The 19560-nt window shown below is 46.9% G+C and overlaps 1 protein-coding gene across 1 annotated transcript in view; it reads right to left on the minus strand.

The window, feature by feature from the left end:
* MORN1 (MORN repeat containing 1) overlaps positions 1-19560 on the minus strand; it is a 50904-nt gene that overhangs the window by 19804 nt on the left and 11540 nt on the right. Inside the window, exons 7-10 of the mRNA XM_081341415.1 lie at positions 13806-13902; positions 13027-13137; positions 12379-12493; positions 10812-10963 (exon numbers count right to left, since the gene is read on the minus strand). Coding sequence (XP_081197541.1) covers positions 10812-10963; positions 12379-12493; positions 13027-13137; positions 13806-13902 — 475 coding nt within the window. The remainder of the gene's footprint in view (positions 1-10811; positions 10964-12378; positions 12494-13026; positions 13138-13805; positions 13903-19560) is intronic.

Here is a 19560-nt window from a genome sequence, read left to right on the forward strand (position 1 = left end):
TCCCCTCTAGGTAATATATATATAGAGAGAGAGAGCAAGGATTTAACAAACCCTTGGCTTTTCAACGCTGGCTGAAAAAACTCCACAAAGCAATGAAGGCCAATAGCCTTCTACAAAGGCTTTCTTCCAGTCCCATCCATCCAAGCCGACATCTACAAAATTAAAATGAAGCCTTGGGGGGTATATTGGTGTGGAGGCAGCGGCCCCCTTTGCGGGAGAGAGCCAGAAAACAGGAACGGGTTAATGCTTCTGTTCCACCCTCAGACGTTTGGGGTGCGTGGATCTTGGTGAACGTATGGAAATCGGAAAGCAGCGGGAGGAAAGGAAATCTATTACAGGGGAAGGAGGTGCCACTGGCAGGCTTCAACGGGGAAGCTTGGCTCAGAGTATATAGGTCACAGGCTAGGTTGCAGGCAAAGTGGGAGGAGAGTAAATCAACACTTTCTGGGGTCAACCACCCAAAAATGAAAAAAAAAGAAAAGGCAAAAAGAAAGAAAGAAAGAAAAAGAAAAAAGCCTGTCCTGCATATTAAAACCTCCAATGCTCAGGAGAAAGCTTTTTGCTGACTTGCTAGATTTTTTTTTTTAAAAAAAAATGCAGAGATTTGGCTCTTCTGCAAGAACGCGTTCACCCTGCAATCTTCCCACATCTGGAGAAAGATTTTTTTTCTTTTTCTTTTTTTTTTTTAAAAAGCAACTGCTTGATTGAAAAAGAGGCAAGGCTCTCTTTACACACAAACACGCACACACCCTGAATACTGAGATCTCTGCCAACTCTAGGGATCTTGGGAGATCGCCACGCTTTTAAAACGTCCGCCCACACGGATCAGCTTTTGTGTTTAAGCTAAAATACAGGCCTATTATTCCGCAGCCAGAGTGAAGAGGCTTAAAGCTTCTAGGTCAGACTGATCTTCGATATCAGATGCCAGAGGGAAAACCAGCTGTGAACCTGATGTGGGTTTCAGGTAGAATTGGGAAGGAGGCTCACGTTCTTTCTTACCCTAAGGAGATCCACGGAAGAGGCAAAGGTGCCACGCTGGACGTGACAATTTCTACTCCCCAGAAAACAAGGACAGGATCTCCTCCGAGCTCTGCTCAGCCCGGAGATCCCACAAACATACCCCTGCTGTCTTCTTAGTAAATGCAGAGACAAACTTTTAAGGAGATCTGCCTCTGTGGGTAGACTCCGTTAAAACTGGGAAGACATTTCTGAAAAGGGACAAAGGAAATGAAAAGGAACCAAGACCGGTGACACTGACAGGATTAAAGATTAAAATTGTCAAAAGTAAAAGAAGAGAATATAAAGTTGGCTTATTTGATCAAGAATAGAATAGATGTGTTATCCCTGGTATAACTTAGTAGAGATGGGAAGAAAAGGTCATTTACTGCCTTTTTAAGAGAAAGTAATAAGTTACTGAAATTGTTTATACTTGTGTGAAGAGGTCATGTGTGTGTGTGTGTACATATACATGTGTGTGCGTGTATATATATGCATGCATCTTTCCTTTTTCTAATATATTCTTATTTTTTCTCTTTTCTCTACTAATGTTTTGTTTTCCACACTTTGTCATTCTTTCATTTCTTTGTATTAGTTTTTTTATCTTTTTAACTGTCATGTTATTAAAACTACCATTAAAAACAACAGACAAAAGTCTGCTTTATCCCAAAAGCCAGCCAGTCCTATCTTTTCCTCATTTATTAGTCTAAAAGAGACTTACTCCCAGAATACTGCTTGCTGTTCTCAAATGCCTATCTGATTGCCAAGTCTTTTAGTTCTTCTGACGGGCAATTAGTATCACTTATACTCCACTTTCATTTTTATATATTTTTTCCTCCTTCCCATTTTTCAACCTACCCTTTTACTTTTGGCTGATCAGCTCCATCACTGCGGAAGCCTTTACAGCAAATAGCAACCCCTGCCATTTTCAGAGTGCCTGTTTCCAGTCTGAATCTGGCAAGCCCGCACTTCTGTTCCTCTTTTCTTTCCACGTTAGGATAGGTCCATGAGCTCAGGATGGAGATATACTATATAAACCAAGTCCTTCCCCCCCCCCCGGGTCACTTGGGCACACTAGTTAAACGAATTCTGCCTCATTTTCCGATGCAAAAATGGGGATTGTGTGACCCCAGGACACTGCAAGTGTCAAAAGTATGAACCAGTTGCCAAGTGTGCATGTGTGTGTGTGTGTGTGTGTGGGTATTTTGATCACCTGACCACAGTACCGATATAAATTTCTCACTGCAGTGCCCATCTAATCGACACAAGCCGGCGATTTTGCCAGCCGTTCTGGGATCAGTCTGCACTAGTTGAGAGCGTGCAAATGTGCACGCGTGCGAGGACCCTCTTTCTGGTTTGAAAGATGCCACTGCAGGTCCCTTTCTGACTGTGCACATTCAGCCTGAATGGGAGAGACAAAAGATCTCAGCGGTTTGCTTACCCCCTTTCCCCTCCTCTGCAGGCTAAATTGGAAGCTAAAGTTATCTTTAAACTCTCTCTCTCTCTCTCTCTCTCTCTCTCTCTCTCTCTCTCTCTCTCTCTCTCTCTCTCTCTCTCTCTCTCTTTTAAAAAACGGTCTCAAATCCAATTTGCAAGGAATTGTTTGAAATGTATTCAGGATTGCCAGGAAAACAATAGCAGCTTTCCAATTAACGGCACCTGCATTACAATTCAATGCGTTTAAATTGCTAAGGGCTCGTGGCTGATACCCTACTGACAACAATTAGCATTAAAAAGAAAAAAAGCCCCACCACATTCTGCAGTTTAAAAGCAGTGGGTGGGTATTACAAAAGGTTAACAGACTAAATATAAAAATGTTTTTGAATATCAAATCAATGCGTTTTGTTAGGGGGGGGAAAAAAACACCGGGTATGGTAATTTAACCAAATAGGGTTTTTAAAATATCTGGAGAGGATCCAGATGTAGAACAACCAATCGGAGAAATGGGAGGGAGAGAGGAGAGATAAGCTAATTAATCATCATCATCATCCTATCACATCCTGTTTATTTAGGATTCTTGAGCAGAAATTCCTCCTTAATGCTGGTAGCAACCACCCCATGCTTTCCGATGTTATTTATAACAACATTGCTTGGAAAAGGAAAAATTGATTGGTGCACCATTAACTTCTTCCTCTGGGTTTGGCTTGAGTCAAGGGCGCTCACGGACTGGCAGGAGAGACCCCGGGTAAGGCTGAGGGTGGCACAAATATTTGCAACTCACCCACCCACCCAATCTGCACCAGATGTGGGAGTCATTGATGCGTAAATTCCAAAGGCGTGTTTTTGCAGAGATGTTGGCAACGTCGCCCGGGCTCCAGCCCAGATGTGCGCTTGTAATGCTCTACTCAAAGGAGAGAGAAGCGCTGCCATCCGTTCTCAACCCCCCCCAACTCGATTACTCAGATTAAGATTTAGGTTCCAGTTTTAAGGAGCGGGAGAAGAATTATACACACACACACACACACACACACACACATATATATTTAAATCTCCTTTACGTTCCCATCAACTTTTGAACAAAGCTAAGAGGTTACTTGATCCTCCCGGATCATTTTACCTTCCCCAGCTCTCCAACTTCTTAGAAATATTAGCACAGGCCCGGTGTTATTCTGATGAGTCTTGGGGCACTTGAGAAGTAAAGAAGACTTACTTGGAAGTCCTTTGGCCAGGAGACCTGGGACAGCTGCTAAGAACAAACAACCCAAGATCTTTTTAAATTAATTCAGCCTTCTGCAAGCAGTAGACTGTGTGTGCAGAATGCATAAAAGCCCTGGGTTGTTTAACTATGGTTTAGTGAATAAGCTACAACTAAGCCACAAACAAACTACATCTTGGCTCGGCAGACTGTGAACGTTCAGTCTTTTGTGTTGCAGAGATATCCCAGGAAAAGGAAGGAAGTACCTGAACTGACCAACAGCCCGATTCCAATCTCAAAAAAGCTGAATGAGGGTTTTAGTTGTAAGCTGCCACTAAAGATAACCCTTCATTAAATGGCGTTAAGTAAGGACGTGTCCCAAAACTGGATTCCCGCCAGAAGCTTAGACTCAGCCAACAGGTTAGTTTAGTATCCTAAGTACCTACTTTCTGGCTCCTGGATTAGTTGAGCTCACTAGATTAGGGATCAAGCAAGGTTTATGTGTGATGGGAAAGTCATCCCTTGTCTTGGCATGTTTTGTGGGCACTGTTGTGCTGTGGGCATTGTTTTGCTACCCTGGGTTTAGGATTAAGCTATTGGCATCCAGGTTTTGGAGCACAAACTAGCCAAACAGGCTGGATTCACAACCCCACCCCGGGTTAAAGCTAACCAAGCTTGTTGTGTGAATGCCCCACTTCAGCCCTGCAGCCGCCTTCCACTTCTCTGCCACAGAGTCAAGCAAGCCCCCAAACAAAACCAGTCTGAGCCACACGATCTTCATTATGAAAATTAGGGCGCAGATTCCTCATTTCTCTCTGGCGTTGTTTTGGTGTGGGGGGAAAAAGAAAAAAAAGAGGTCGCTCAAACAGATCAAAGGCTGCAGGCAGGGGAACTCTCGCAAGCTTGTTTAGACATCTCGTCAAACAAAGGGAAAGTACAAGCCAGCCCAACCATGGTGTTGTGAAAACCACGCTGGGCCTCAACAGGTTTAATCCCTTCAGACAGATCAGCGAGGGAAGGACAAAGCCACCGAGGCCTCTGGCCTTGTGGAGACCGAAACTTCCATCCCTTCCTCTTTGGGCAGATGGCCTGTCTGCTACAGAGGTTTTCCCGGCATGACGCTGCCCTGACATAAATAAATGTTACCACCAAGCGAACCGCAGATGGAAGCTGAACTTCTTAACCCTCGAACAGGCTTAAGGAGAAAAAACAGAAGAAATGCAGATGGACGGGCAGGAAAAAAAGAGAAAGAAAGAAAGAAAGACCGAAACTCTGATGCAACAAGGCCACCTGTGATGAAAACGGCCTGGGCTTCAGACCTCCGACTGCAAAAGAGTCGTATGAAATTAAAGGCAGGGGATGGAACATTAAGTCAGGCCACAAATTAAATCGGATGCAAATGTGGGCGAGAGGCTTTTCCAGGTTCAAGTGGCCAAACTGGGAAGGAAAGCATCTGTTCTAAGTTGTACACATGCACGTGTGTGATCCAGATGTTCTCGTTCCACAACCAGAAGCTGATCCTGTCATGGTCCCCACTGAGGACTCCACAGAAGGACCCAAAAATGTCCCATCTGGCCTTCGAAGCTTTGCCCAGCTGGTTTCTTCTCAGCAGTCCCAGGAATTCAGTGAGTTCTCCGACACTCAACGATTTAAAAGTCTTGCCGCTGACCAACACAGCGTCCCTGGCACGTGCTCCGTTGACCTGACGTTGCCTCGTTGCCTCGTCTTCACCTTGTTCTCACGGCAGCCTTGATGCACTGCAGCTGGGGCTCATGGGCTCTCCGAGGCGCTGCTCCGAAATCTTGAGCCTAGTCTTGCTTTACTCCCACACGGATTGGGAATCGGATGAGATTCTGGAGTGCCCGCCAAAGTTGCTGTGACTATGAAAGACCTATGCTCAGATGACTCCTAGAACAGAACAGAACAGAACAGAACAGAACAGAACAGAACAGAACAGAACAGAACAGAATAGAATAGAATAGAATAGAATAGAATAGAATAGAATAGAATAGAATAGAATAGAATCTGGAAGGGACCTTGGAGGTCTTCTAGTCCAGCCCCCTGCTCAAGCAGGAGAACCTATACCGTCTCAGACAAGTGACTGTCTCTAGTCTCTTCTTAAAAACCACCAGGGATGGAGCACCCACGATTTCTGGTGGCAAGCTGTTCCACTGGTTAATCGTCCTCACTGTCAGGAAGTTTCTCCTTAATTCCAGGTCGCTTCTCTCTTTGATAAGTTTACCACCATTGTTTCTTGCCCTGCCCTCTGGTGCTTTGGTGAATAATTTGACCCTCTCCTCTTCTTTGGGGCAGCCCCTCAGATACTGGAATAACTGCTATTATGTCTCCTCTGTTTCTTCTCTTCTTTAGACTGGCTCAACCCTAGGCAGGGTAGCTCCTGCAAGGGTTTCACCCTGCTGGTGCTCTCTGTGAGAGACCATTTCCAGGGACTGTCTGCTAATGGCTGAGCTGTTGGGGAGGACATCCTGTGGATTTGAACTGATGACAACCCTTTCACAAACAAGAGGGCAGGGCTCGGCTGACTAGACGAAAATCCACCACGTGCAGCCTCAGCCATTAAGGTCCCATTTGCCGAGTGTGTTTTGTTGGGTCCCTGAACTCACCTACTTTCTGGGTTCACCGCACAAACTGAATCATCAACTACTAATCAAACTGGCTGAGCTGCCCAAAAGTCCAACTGAAGGTTAAAGCTTGCAAAGCTCCGAGTATTGTGCAAGTCTTGCCGGTTATTCTTAATTTGACCCGGTTGAGCCTGCTGGGGAAACCCAGCCCAGCGTCAGCACAAGAACATGAGCCGGGAGATGACAACTGTTTTAAAACTGCAGCCTGGCCATAAACATACTGTGCACTTATCCATTCTGGGTCACACGTCGCTTTTTCCCAGGGCCGTTGTCACCTCAAATGGTCACTAAATGAACTGCGGTTAAGTAGAGGACCATCTCCGCTCAAGGCCTCTAAAACTTTGGAAGCTGTTTTTAGGTTGGCACAGCTCACTGGTTACCCCGTTGGAGGCTAGGGAGAAAAAAACAAAAAAAACCTTGGCTCTCCTGTCACTTTTCAATCTCTGGCAGGAGTAAAGGAGCCCATCGTTCACCTTTAAGGAGACAGGAGGACCAAATAAATCATCAAGGTTGCTGTCACTCAGGGACCATCTGGAGCGTCTTTGTGTCCTTTGGAAACGTTTCTCCAACTGCTTGTCTCTAAAAAATCACCTACCAAAATCCAGCTCAAAAGAGGACTTGGAATAAGAGGCGCGTTCGGAAGGCCCGATTCCCAGTGAGCTCCTATTTCCCCACCTCATAAATTTCAGCCGGTTGAAGACATGTAAGGAAAGAGCCAACTTCTGTCCGAAAGAATGAGAAGCATTTGAGCTGAAGCGGCAGAAAAACACGATGATACGAAGTAAACTTTAAAACAGATGGATGAGGAGGAACTGGGCGGCCCATAACACGAGGTTGCTATTGTCAGTGCTTGGAAACGGGCTGCGTTGTTGCACTTTTGCTTTGCAAAACACAAGGACCGCACGGGGAAATCAGCCTTCACGGAACACGCGCCTCATTCCACAGGAGCAATGTCAGGCTAAGCCAAATACGTCCCTATTGTTGCTTGGAGTCCAGACGTTAAGGAGCTTTGCTTAAAGTTGCTCAGTGGTTAGAGTTGATAAGAAAGGATGCAGGAATTCTGGGAAATTTGAGATTTTATACCCAGCATGGGCTGAAGCCTTGCATGGCACCTAGATGCCCAGTGAAGCTAATCCTGTAGCTTGGGTTTCCTTATTCAACCTATTGTTCTCTTATTTATTGCAAATCTTGTTCTCTTATTAAAGCTATTTTCTATTCAATGCAGATTTTTGGGCATCTTCGCTTGTCTTTTGGACAGAAACCTGTGAAGGAGACAACCTGATACAAGACTTTTGTTTTCACTTTGGGCGCTGTGCAAGGAAGTCTCTGGCGACTAAAAGACAAAAGAGAAGTGCACGCCCATCTCTTAAAAGAATAAGTGTTGGAAGGGACCTTGGAGATCATCTAGTCCAACCCCCTGCCCAAACAGGAGACATTATACCATTTCAGACCAATGGCTGTCTAATCTCTTCTCGAAAACTTCCAGTGTTGGAGCACCCAGAACTTCTGAAGACAAGCCGTTCCGCTGGTTAATTGTTCTTGCAGTCAGGAAGTTTCTCCTTATATTCTAGGTTGCTTCTCTCCTTGATGAGTGTCCATCCTTTGCTTCTTGTCCTGCCTTCAGGCGCTTTGGAGAATAGCTTGACTCCCTCTTCTTTGGGGCAGCCCCTGAGATATTGGAAGACTGCTATCCTGTCACCCCCTAGTCCTTCCTTTCATTAAACGAGACATACCCAGTTCCTGCAGTTGTTCTTCACACGGGGAATCCTGGGAGTTGGGAGTCCACACATCTTCAAGTTGCCAGGGTTGAGAAATGCTAATTTATTTGATCAATTTAGAGGCTTCCCAACTCCGTAAGGCTCTGGGTAGTTTTACAAGGAAGTGATAAAACAGAACCATGCTACTCTTAGTAACTTGCAAATGTGTCGACGTAGCTGGCCAGAAGCAAGCACTCGGGCAGCTGAGGGGATGTGATGGCTGGATGACTGGGCCCTGTAGGCATCATCTAGTCTGGTCTACAAGGAACCCAGAATTGAAGTAGTTGTCACTGCCCTTTCAATCCCACAACACCAGGCACAAATGATGTATACTGGTGTATCCCAGCTGGATTGGTATTTCAGTCCAAACTGGAGCCAACTGCCGGAACAATCCTCCTGGGTAAGGATGATGGCGTAAACTAAATTAAACAATGAGTGGCCTTGGGCCTTTTCTCTCTCTCTTGGGATTACGAAGATGCTAACGAAAAATACAGAGGGGAGGACCAGGCGACTGCAGTACGCTGTGTTCTCCGGAGAAACATATAATACCTTTTATTCTGTACATCTTGTGTGTTGTTTGGAAATCTCCCCCCCCCTCCGCAGTACAAGGTGAAACAAACAAGCACGGAGGGGGGAAAGGGGGAGCTTCCCCTGAAGTGACTTATAATCCAGCTTCAGATGTCATTACTGCTTTAAAACCAGAAAAGTCGAGCGCATCCATTTCTGAAAGGAAAAAAAAAATGCCCTGCGCTCAGAACCTTTCAGAATTCCATTTTGCTGGCAGTTCATCAATAGTTCATAGGGCTGGGTACGTTTCCATCACTGGGGTTATTACTGCCATGTTAAAAGAACAGGGTGAACAAAAGCCTCCAGGACCTCGTAATTTACCCATCAGCAGAAGTTATTCCTGAGGTGTTTTGATGCTGGGCCAACCTTTTGCTCAAACAGCCAGCCACAAAACCTTGCTGGAAAAAGAACGGATGGATGGGTGGGTGGGTGGGTGGGTGGAGGGAGAAAGAAAGAAAGAAACGGAGGGAGGGAGGGAGGAATTGCTAAAAGATTTTACCAGCTAATCAAAGTCTAATTCTAGCATCAGAATGATCACCTTCTTCAACCTGATGCTCTTCACATGTTATCGGGACCACAATATTCGTTGAAAATGTTGGAGTTGTTAGAATTATAACTGTTATTATATTTATATATGATCTTACTGATATAGTTAATGCTCCCTCCTCCTGTTTCCCCCCGAAACAACAACAGCCCTGTGAGGTGGGTTGGACTGAAGAGAGTACGACTGTCCCAAAGTCACCTTGTTGGCTTTCATGCCTCAAGAAGGACTATAACTCTCCCTGTTTCTGGTCCAGCTACTTCGCCACTACAAGAGACTGGCTCTGGCGTATTCATTACAGGCCCTCTGTTCCCCAAATGTTATTTACTTGTACCAGCTGGATAAGGGAATCTGACCCCCTCTGGCTTGCCTCAACCTATTTTTCTCCCAATATCTTTCCGTTCAAAATCAGGAATATTACAACGGACACCCTCCTGAAGGGAAAACTCCAAAAACGGCCTATTTATTTACTATTCTAAATCTTCTGGTAACTTAAAGCGGGAGGTCAGGTGTTAAATAAGGGCCTTACAAACATTTATTTTGCTTGGAGAGTAGAAACAAATTTAATACGACCAAAACAGAAATGGCAAAAAGGACAAACAAAGTATGTATTTTGCGTACGTCGGGGCTATCAAAATAAACTCTGCTGAGCCCCAATATGGAGGTTGTTTTTACAACCGCTCAGCTTCTCCCTAATTTGTCCAGTGAGCCGAGCAAATTAAGATTCAAATCATGTATTTACAATGTATCAAGTAATATGGGCGGATTGAATGTTATGGCTCACAATAAACCAGAGTGATTAAACTCGGATTCAACTCCCAAGTTCTCAATGTTCGGGTTTCCATGAATAATTTCAGAAATAACTGGCCCGTAAAATAATACCCGAGTATTTACAAAGGAAAAATGTCAGCTCATTTGTCAGCACAACCCTTTAGAGGAAGCCAAAATAACAATATAGGTAGTGAATGTATATTTATACAAAAAGATAAGTTGGCAGTTTTGACTCACTGGGATTATAATAAACCCTGAGACGCAACTCTTGAGTAGGTGGAGGGGAAGGAAGAGAGGCTCGTACGAGGGGGAGACCAACTTGACCAGCGGGTGAGAAAGCAAAGCGAGCTGTTTTTTCAAAATCCCTACTAACTGGCTGCCTCCTTCGGGGGCAAGGAAGCAGGCCGTGGCAGAGTTTGAGTGACGCAAAGCTTAGGAGCTGCCAAAACAGGGCAGGGCTGGGCCTACAAGCTGTCATGCCGTACAACTCAAGTGTCAAGCGGCCAAGTGACACCACCTTTCTGCCCTAAGTGGTTTTCATTCCCTCTCTCTCTCCTGGGCATCGTTGCTTGGCAAAAGAGCTGCTGAAATGCAACTGCTGAGCACCTCTCTCCATCTCAAAAGCAGGCTTGGGCTGATCCAAGAACTCTCCCCCCAACACACACACACACACACACACCAAAGCTATTTAATAGATGTTTCCCCCCCCCCCCAGGTTTTGGAAACCAACTGTCCCAATTTCTTCTGAAGGATGCCAGGGCAAACCTCGCAGGCACCCTTCAAACCTTCTCACAGTCGTCGATTAGCGTACAAAAGGCACCGCAGAGGTCTTTCCCAACTTGTTGCTAACCTTGCGCAAAGGTAGGCGCTACTCCAAAGCCAACATCATCGTTGCTACTTACTATCCATTGATTCAAGTCCTGGCTTTTTCTCGTGGGAGGTTACCCCTTCAGGCCCGGCATGTCCTGATTTGCTGACAACTGGGTGAACGTCTGGCTGGGATTGGCTTGCAGACATGGCAGTCATCAAAGGGTAGCCAGGACTCCCAAACTTCCTGCCCAAAGAAAAGAGAAGCAAGACTTGACTTGGGCGCAGACGTCACGGTGGCAAGCCGCAAACGCCAAGTTCTACACAGAGGGAGGGTTTTCTCAGGAGACTGTTCTCCAGAAGGAAGACACGTGCAAAGTAGGAGGACAGTCCCTAAACTTGACAGAAAGACGGACAGACCAACAGACAAGAGGAAGAGTTGTGAGAACCTTGTTAAATTCCCCATAAAAATACCATTCCCGTCGTTCTGGCTGGGCCTTCTACTTCATGCCTTAACAGAATAATAGAATAACAGAGCCGGAAGGGAGCCTGGAGGTCTTCTAGTCCAACCCCCTGCTCAAGCAGGAGACACTAGTAGACCATTTCAGACAACTGGCTGTCCAGTCTCTTCTTAAAAACCTCCAGGGTTGGAGGTCAATCGCTCTAACGCTCAGGAAATTCCTCCTGAGTTCTAGGTTGCTTCTCTCCTCGATTGGTTTCCCTCCGTTGCTTCTTGTCCTGCCTTGGAGAATAACCTCAGGGTTTTTACAACAGGCTCTTGTGCGTTTTTTTCAGCAAGCACGAAAGCGCCTCTCTCCAGTGTTAGAGCCTGCGCGGGTTTTCATGTTTTCAGGCTAGCAGGGAAGGTAATTCCCAAATTCAGCCGAGACGGAGGCAGAGGCCCGAACCCAAAGTGGCTCTGGATCACAGAAGCGATTTGCAAGCTGACTCAGATGATAGACGGGCCGGCTGAGCCAAGGTTAGATAGTCCTTTGGACCGAGAGCACATTCAGAAATTAGAAAGCATGGGGTGAGGGCCGTCCCAAAGAGCTGCCAAGGGAGAAGTTTCTATTCATAAAATATCCATCACCCCGAGCGCGGTTTCTAGCCACCCGCCAGGAAACATTCCTGGAAACAGATATTGCCAGAGAACAGTGCACCGCTTGGCAACGATCCAGTTGTTTAATTATTTTAATTTTAAAGACCTTTTTAAAAGGTAGGCTTGGACAGGAGATACGAGAGCACCCTGAGGCTCGCGGGCACCGGGTTGCCCAGGCTGTGCAAAGCTATGGTGGGTTTTAAGGAGGGCGGAGGGGGGGGCTGACGGCAAAGGGACAGCAGCCTAGTTCGTACAAAAGCTAAGCCACAATGTTGGGGTCCACACCAAATTCAAACCAACGGGGCAGCCGTTTAACACAGTTTGAGGAGATCTGGCAACCTACTCCGAGCCGATGCCAGAGGTTCAGATACGGCTTGGCTTGGCTTTAAGCTGAACCCAGGGGGATTGATGGTTTGTCAATCGTGGCGTACGGCTTCGCTGAATTAACCACCCGTGTCATAGTCGCCCAACTCTGATTAAGCACGACAAGGCTGAGATCGGTCCTGGAGGTGCCAGAAGCCAAACTGGAAGAGACACGCAGGAACTTTCTCCGTGCCACTTACAAAGAGCTTTGTTTCTCGGTGGCTTCAAGCAGTCCGTGGGAGCTGGTTATGTGGCCTTCTGGAAAGGCTGCCTTTCTAATCCTGGCTGCAATCTCCAGCAGTCGGCCCTTTTCGCCTAACAAATCAAAGAACAAGGCAAGAGAAACCATGATTTCATCTGCTGCTCCACAGCAGGCACTTAACAAATGTGGAGCAAAATATCATTTAACGACTGCCTCACTAGCAACAGAAATTTTGGGTTGAACTGCGATCGTAGGCCGAGGACCACCTGTACTGACGGTTCAGAGTTACGACAGTGGTGAAAAAAGTGACCAGTTTTCACACTTAATGACCGTTTCAGCCTCCCCACGGTCACGTGGGGTACTTGGCAACTGGGAGCTCAGGACCGTCATCTGCAATCTTCTTAGAAAATTTCTGACAAGCAAATATGGGAACCCAGATTCACTTAACGACCGCCTGATTCGCTCAAGAACATTGAGCATGGCAAAACAGGCTGTCCAATGGGACACGGCTGTCTTGCTTAGCAATAGAAGCCAAGCCCAAAGACACTGGGTATTAACTCTATGAGATGAAAAGGGCTATTTTTCTGGTCAGCCCGAGACATTATTTTATGGAGTGCCGCAAAGCTTCCAAAAAAAGCATTCTTACTTTTAGCAATCTCTCCTTCATCAGTCTGCAGCTGGACGTGAAAAGTAAGAATCGATCCTGGACCTGCGTCAATCACTTCTGGTCCTGTAATCACCATCGCCTTTGCCTGTCCTGCAAATGTTCAACAGACCTTGATGGTTACCACTCCTGAAAAGACAAGTTCAAGCTAGGATGTTTAAATGTCTGTCTGTCGGTCTGTCGGTCTGTCTTCCTGCCTGCCTGCCTACCTTATCTATCTATCATCTATCTATCTATCTATCTATCTATCTATCTATCTATCTATCTATCTATCTATCTATCTATCTATCTATCTATCTATCTATTATCTATCTATCTATCTATCTATCTATCTATCTATCTATCTATCTATCTATCTATCTATCTATCTATCTATCTATCTATCTATCTATCTATGCAACACTACTGCTCACCAAAGGGATTCCACAAACTCCTGGTAATTTTCCTAAAATTTCCTTATTTTCCCAAAGCGCGAACGGGGATGATGTGTGAAAAGAGGACTGCCCCCCCCCGCCATCCCCCCCCACAGCCTTTCAACTGGAGCTTCAGAGTTGTGCTGCAAATAGCTTCCTCTCCCCAGACTAGAGAACTCCCCACCCCCATCCTGGGTTCGCCGCTGCTTTTAAACTCTTTGGCCTGACAGGTTTGGAGAACAGAGTTGAGGCCGACACTAATCAAATCAATGAAACGACAGGCAGGGCATTATTCCGGGGGGGTGTGTATCATTATGAACCAAACGGCATCAATCCCCGAGCACTTACCCATAGGAGAGCCGTTATGCCAGAGGCCATCGTAGATGACGCCCGAACAATGGACCATGCAGCCTTGTCCATTGAACATATCATTTCTCCATTGTCCCTTCAAACAGATAAAGGGGGGGGAGGAGGAATGAATGAATGAATGAAAGAGAACAAACGAACGAACGAAAGAAAGAAAGCGAGCATTGGTTTTCCAATTTGGATGGTGACTCTAGGAAAAAAAACAGAAAAGGATTAGGCCAAACATGTCCAAGTGGGTGGCTTAAGGAAAGGCCGGGAGAGGGGCGGGTTGGATCTGTTTAGAAGGCTGCTTCTCAAAGAACTGTGAAAATCTTCCAGTGGGAAAAGCAGGTGAGGAAGCAGGCGGCGGGGGGGGGGGGGGGAACGGCCACCCAAAGAATCACCCAGGATGATGCTGTCACTGTGGTACGGCAGTGAAGAGGGACACATTTGGGGAGAACCTGGTTTCTGGGCTCCAAAGGGGAAGGGGCAGCATTGAGGGATGGTCTGCTTTGGCTGCAGTCGGCACCTGGAATGTGGTGGCCGGATCCGGAGCTTGTCCTCGGAGATTATGACCCTTGATAACTTCAGATGACCCAAGGCCGGGCTGCTGCCGGCTGCAAAGGTCGAGGGAGGAAAGACAACCACAGGCCCGTGTGTGACAGCCCACGCGGCCCGAATGGCACCCACAGCAGGCAAGCGCTAGGAAAACCGGAGCGTGGGAGGCGACTCCCTCTCTGCCTCCCGCGGGTGAGTCATTTCACAAGTCAGAAGAGGCACGCAAGCCCCCTGGTTCTCTGCTTCGGCTGCACGTGGCAATTCAAGACTGACGGGGCGGGCTGGCGCATGCGTGGGCGCCTGAGTGCGACAGCCGGGATCCAGGCGCTGACGGCTGACGGGAGGGTGGCTCTCGTGTGGTACAAAGTGCTACTATGACTCTAAATTTATCCAGGCTGCCAGCAAATCCCAGATGGATCCAAAAGACTCAAATTCTGCCACTTGCTCTTCTTTACACTCACAACAAGTTGTCTCCCAAAATAGGGGGAGGGGAGGAAACGTGTGTGTGTGGGGGGGGGGGGGAAGAAATGGGAGCAGCTGCCCAAGCCATTGAAAAGCAGGCGCTGGGGGAAGATTCAGCAACTGGGATCCTTCTGCTTTTCCCCGTCCCTCTTCCCAAGGAAATAAGGTCCCTGCGCGCCAGTCTGCAAACACGTGTGCATGTATACTACGCACCACCTCGCCTCCTCTGAAGGTCCTGGGAACTCAGGAGGGAAAGGCTAACGTGTTCCTGTCAGGCCACACTCATTAATGCTGAGGGGGGGGGGATGCAGAAAAGCAAAGAGCCTCTCTCTGTGGGAGATGAGCAGCTAAGAAACACGAAATGGAAATAGGTTCAGTTGTACTAATAAAGGAGAATCTTTGTAGCTCAGGGTTGAGGTGAGGAGCCCTGGATGCTCTCTGAGCTGGGTGGCTTCCTTACAGACATTTCATTACCCAACTAGGTAACACCATCAGGGCTTGTGTGTAGTAGCTAGCACTAATACTAATACTAATAATAATAATAAGTTGGAAGGGACCTTGGAGGTCATCTAGTCCAACCCCCTGCTCAGGCAGGAAACCCTATACCATTTCAGACAAATGGCTGTCCAGTCTCTTCTTAAAAGCCTCCAGTGTTGGAGCATTCACCACCTCTGGAGGCAGCTTGTTCCACTGGTTAATTGTTCTCACTGTCCGGAAGTTTCTCCTTAGTTCTAGGTTGCTTCTCTCCTTCACTAGTTTCCATCCGTTGCTTCTTGTCCTGCTTTCAGGTGCTTTGGAGAATAGCTTGACTCCCTCTTCTTTGGGGCCGCCCCTGAGATATTGGAACACTGCAATCATGTCACCCCTCGCCCTTCTCTTCGTTAAACTACACATACCCAATTCCAGCAACCGTTCCCGATATGTTTTAGCCTCCAGTCCCCCAATCATCTTTGTTGCTCTTCTCTGTACCCTTTCTAGAGTCTCGACATCTGCCAGTGGTTAGCACTGATGATATTCTCTATGAAACATCTGCAAGAAAAGCAGCAAGCTCAGAGAGCACCAAGGACCCTTCACAAATGAGTTGCATTATGCTGCCAGTGCTATCATGCAGATGCTGCACCGTAAATGTCATTGTTCCAGACTCCTATCTCGCAATGCGGACCTTCACACAGGAGACAAACAAGGTCAGGAGGAGGCCACAGGCAAAAAAAAAAGGTTGAGCAATGCTGGTATTAAGTCGCTACCTTTCGCTGGTTCGTTAGTTTCCGCCTATGGGCATGCCCTGAGTTAAAAACCTGACAAAGCAGAGGAGGCCCCAAGCATTGCTAATCTTGGTAAGCGTTCTCCTTTGCTGCCTGGCAAAGAGTCGGGTGGACTCAAGCTGTTTGGCTAGTTTAAGAGTCAATATCCTGGAGGAGAATCCTCATTCAAGAATCAGGCCGAATCTGGGAACCCAGATCAGCGTAAGCTGCTTTCATCCGACAGGAAATAGACCCAGGGCAGGAATAAGACACATCCCTTCCACTCAGAAACTGGTTTTCCCGTCACAAATGCAAGCCAGCTTGCCCAGACAACCTCGCAACCTCTTGAGCCGGACCGCTGCCACAGCCTCACAAAGTTGGATGGCTTGTTGGGCAGGATTTCTGGCTGGGGACAAGGGGAAGTGTAGTCCAAGACAGGCTTAAGGCCTCCTTCAACAGGCAATCCCTGGAATGAGAAGACAAGCGGGAATGCTGGCCAGGACGGGGGACAGGCCCTGGGGACTTGCATCTCAATCCACAGAGCGTTTGCATCCTCATGAAACAGCCAGTCGGACTGGAGGACGCGCACCCATAAGCGACAGACTGCCTGTGGGAAAAGAGCCAGCCGGCGCATCACCGCTTTTCTTTTCGTCATAAGCATTTGCATCACCCTTTGGCAAAAAACAAATAAAATAAAATAAAATAAAATAAAAATGAGCTGGCTTTGCGCTCCTTCTCACATTTATATATTCGTTGAATCACTGGCTGCTCCCCGGCATAGAACGTGGCTCCCTTTTCTGTTAATCCAACTCCCCCCGCCACCGCCCAGTTGCCTGCCTTAGACCAAGTTCTTCTTTTTCCAGATGGCGAGAAGGGTGTGGGGTGGAGAGAGAGAGTGTGTGTGTGTGTGTGTAAATGTTTCCAAAAGTTGCTTAGCAATGTTAACGCAGGGAGAAGTCTGCAAAGGCTGACGTTCCTGTCAAAAGCTCCCCGCGTGTGGGGGGAAAGGGCGCCAAGCGTACAAACAACCGGTCACAAAAGACCTCTTGGGGCAGGGTGGGAGAACAGGGTGTGTGTGTGTGTGTGTGTGGGGTGTTAGGCATTCACTTTCCAGACAGAAAAAAAAAGAAGTCGGGCTGGGTGGGTGGGTGGGTGGGGGAAAGAATCCGCCATGCAGCAGCAGGCGCAACCTTTCCGTAGCTGGCAATCTCACGCTGCGGATTTCCAATTAAAGTCAATCAATCCTTGGTTTTCCATCTGCTCTTTTCCAACACCAATTAAAGGTCAAGCAAAGGCTCTGGGCAGGCTGCTCTCCACTTGGGGATGGGCTCCAAAGCATGTTTCTCTCTCTCCCCCCCCCAGCCCCACGCGCGCGCACACACACACACACACACACACACACTGTCTAATCACGGAGCACAAAACCAGAGGCGCGACACGGGGCAGGAGGAGAGCTCAAAAGAGGGCTGACTGAACAGATCTGAAGCTGGGACAGAATCCCAGTGGGAGCAGGAGCTATTACGGGCTCAACGAGTACAGAGAATCAGAGGGCTGGAAGGGACCTTGGAGGTCTTCTAGTCCAACCCGTGGCCCAAGGCAGGGGTCCTTATATCATCCTGGACAAACGGATGTCCAATCTCCATCGTTGGAGCACCCACAACTGCGGGAGGCAGGCTGTTCCACTGATTAACTGTTCCCACTGTCAGGAAATGCCTCCTAAGTTGGATCTCTCTCCGTGGCTTCTTGTCTTGCCCTCTGGGGCTTTGGAGAAGAGGCAGAGCCCCTCTTCTCTGGGACAGCCCCCCAAATATTGGAAGACAGCTACCATGCCACCCCTAATCCGTCTCTCCGTTAGGGTAGATGTATATCCAATTCCCTTAACCCTCCGTTATCATCTTTGTGGCCCTTCTCTGTACTCTAAGTACCCGACCCATGCCGCTTGGCCAAAGCAACCGGACCCAGGGTCCTACTGCTGCCATCCGCACAAAACAAGTCTGATCCAAGCACGCCACTGCCATTCCGCTCTTAGGATTTTATATACCGGTACGTAACTTACAACCCTTCATTGAGCGACCATTCAAAGTTACAATTGCACTGGGGGGGGGGGGGCAGAGAAAGGACTTAGGAGCATTTTTCACGCTTGCGAGGGTTGCGGCATCCCCACGGGGCACGTGATTGAAATTCAGGCGCTTGGCAACGGGTCTGTGTTTGTGACGGTGGCAGCGCCTTGGAAGAACAAGTCATAAAACGGGGCAAAGCCATCTAACAAATCTTTCACTTAACGGCGTAGATTTGGGGCTCAATGGTGGCCGTAACCCGAGGACCACCTGTATTTGACTTATTCGATTTAGAAGCTGCCCAGCTCTGGACCACTCAAGATGGCTTATGCTTTCAAAAGGAGGAAAGTGTAAAATAGAAAATCAGAACATGTGTACCCACAAGGGGAAGAAAAATAACATACAAGTTTTTTTAAAAAAGAACTCCATGGGGGTTTAAAATCAGGCTATCCCAAGGCCCGGAAGAACAGTCTGAGTGTGAAAGATTTTGGGGACATCATTACGGTGCGACCCAATTATGGGGGGGGGGAAGAAACCCTATCGCAGAGGGTAGGTCCTGCAAAAAGGGAAGATCTCCTTTCCAATGCATGTAGTAATTGTTGATTACATGCACTGGATGTATTAGGATCTCTTGGACCCTAATCTATGGGATGCATTAGGATCTAGTGGATCTATTAGGACATGGAGTCTTACCGATTGGGCAGAAATAAATGGGAGACAGATGCCTCTGTACCCAGTTTTCTCTTCCATTTTTTCTTAAAGCAGCCATTTTCCTTTGTTCCAAATATATGTAATCATTTTTTTTCTTAAAAAAAGAAAGATGGCCAGCTGCCTTGGTTAGTTCAGCTTTTGAATCCTTAAATGGAGATATAAATACATATTTACAACTAACTGCATTAAGAGCCATGAATGGGAAACTACTCTGCTACCTTATTGAGAGGCAGCTGTATCGTATTGTATTTGGGGGAATTATGCTGATTTTTTTCTCTCCTGCTTCTGATGCAAAATGGGTAGATGTGTGTGAAATATTATATTAAATATTATAAATATTATATGTACATGTATATGTGTGTGCATATATACACACACACACACACACACATATATATATATATACACACACACACACACGTATATATGTATGTATGTATGTATGTATGTATGTATGTATGTATGTATGTATGTATGTATATGAAATGCACCCTGCTTGGGAGTCTGTCTTGCTTATAAATAAGAAAAAGGTGTTGTGAAATTAAAGGCAAGAAACATGTATTTAACTTTGAGGAAGCAATTTTCGCTTAATTGATAGTGTTTCTGTTTCTAGCCGAGCAGCTATTATACCTCTTATTGCAATTAATTTTGCATCGTGGTGGAAGCCTCCCGACAGCGTATCATTTCCATCAGCTCTGTCTGATTGATCCTGCGCACAAACAAACGCCA

The sequence above is a fragment of the Vipera berus genome, assembly GCF_964194415.1.
Source record: "Vipera berus genome assembly, chromosome: 17".
NCBI classification, from domain to species: Eukaryota; Metazoa; Chordata; class Lepidosauria; order Squamata; family Viperidae; genus Vipera; species Vipera berus.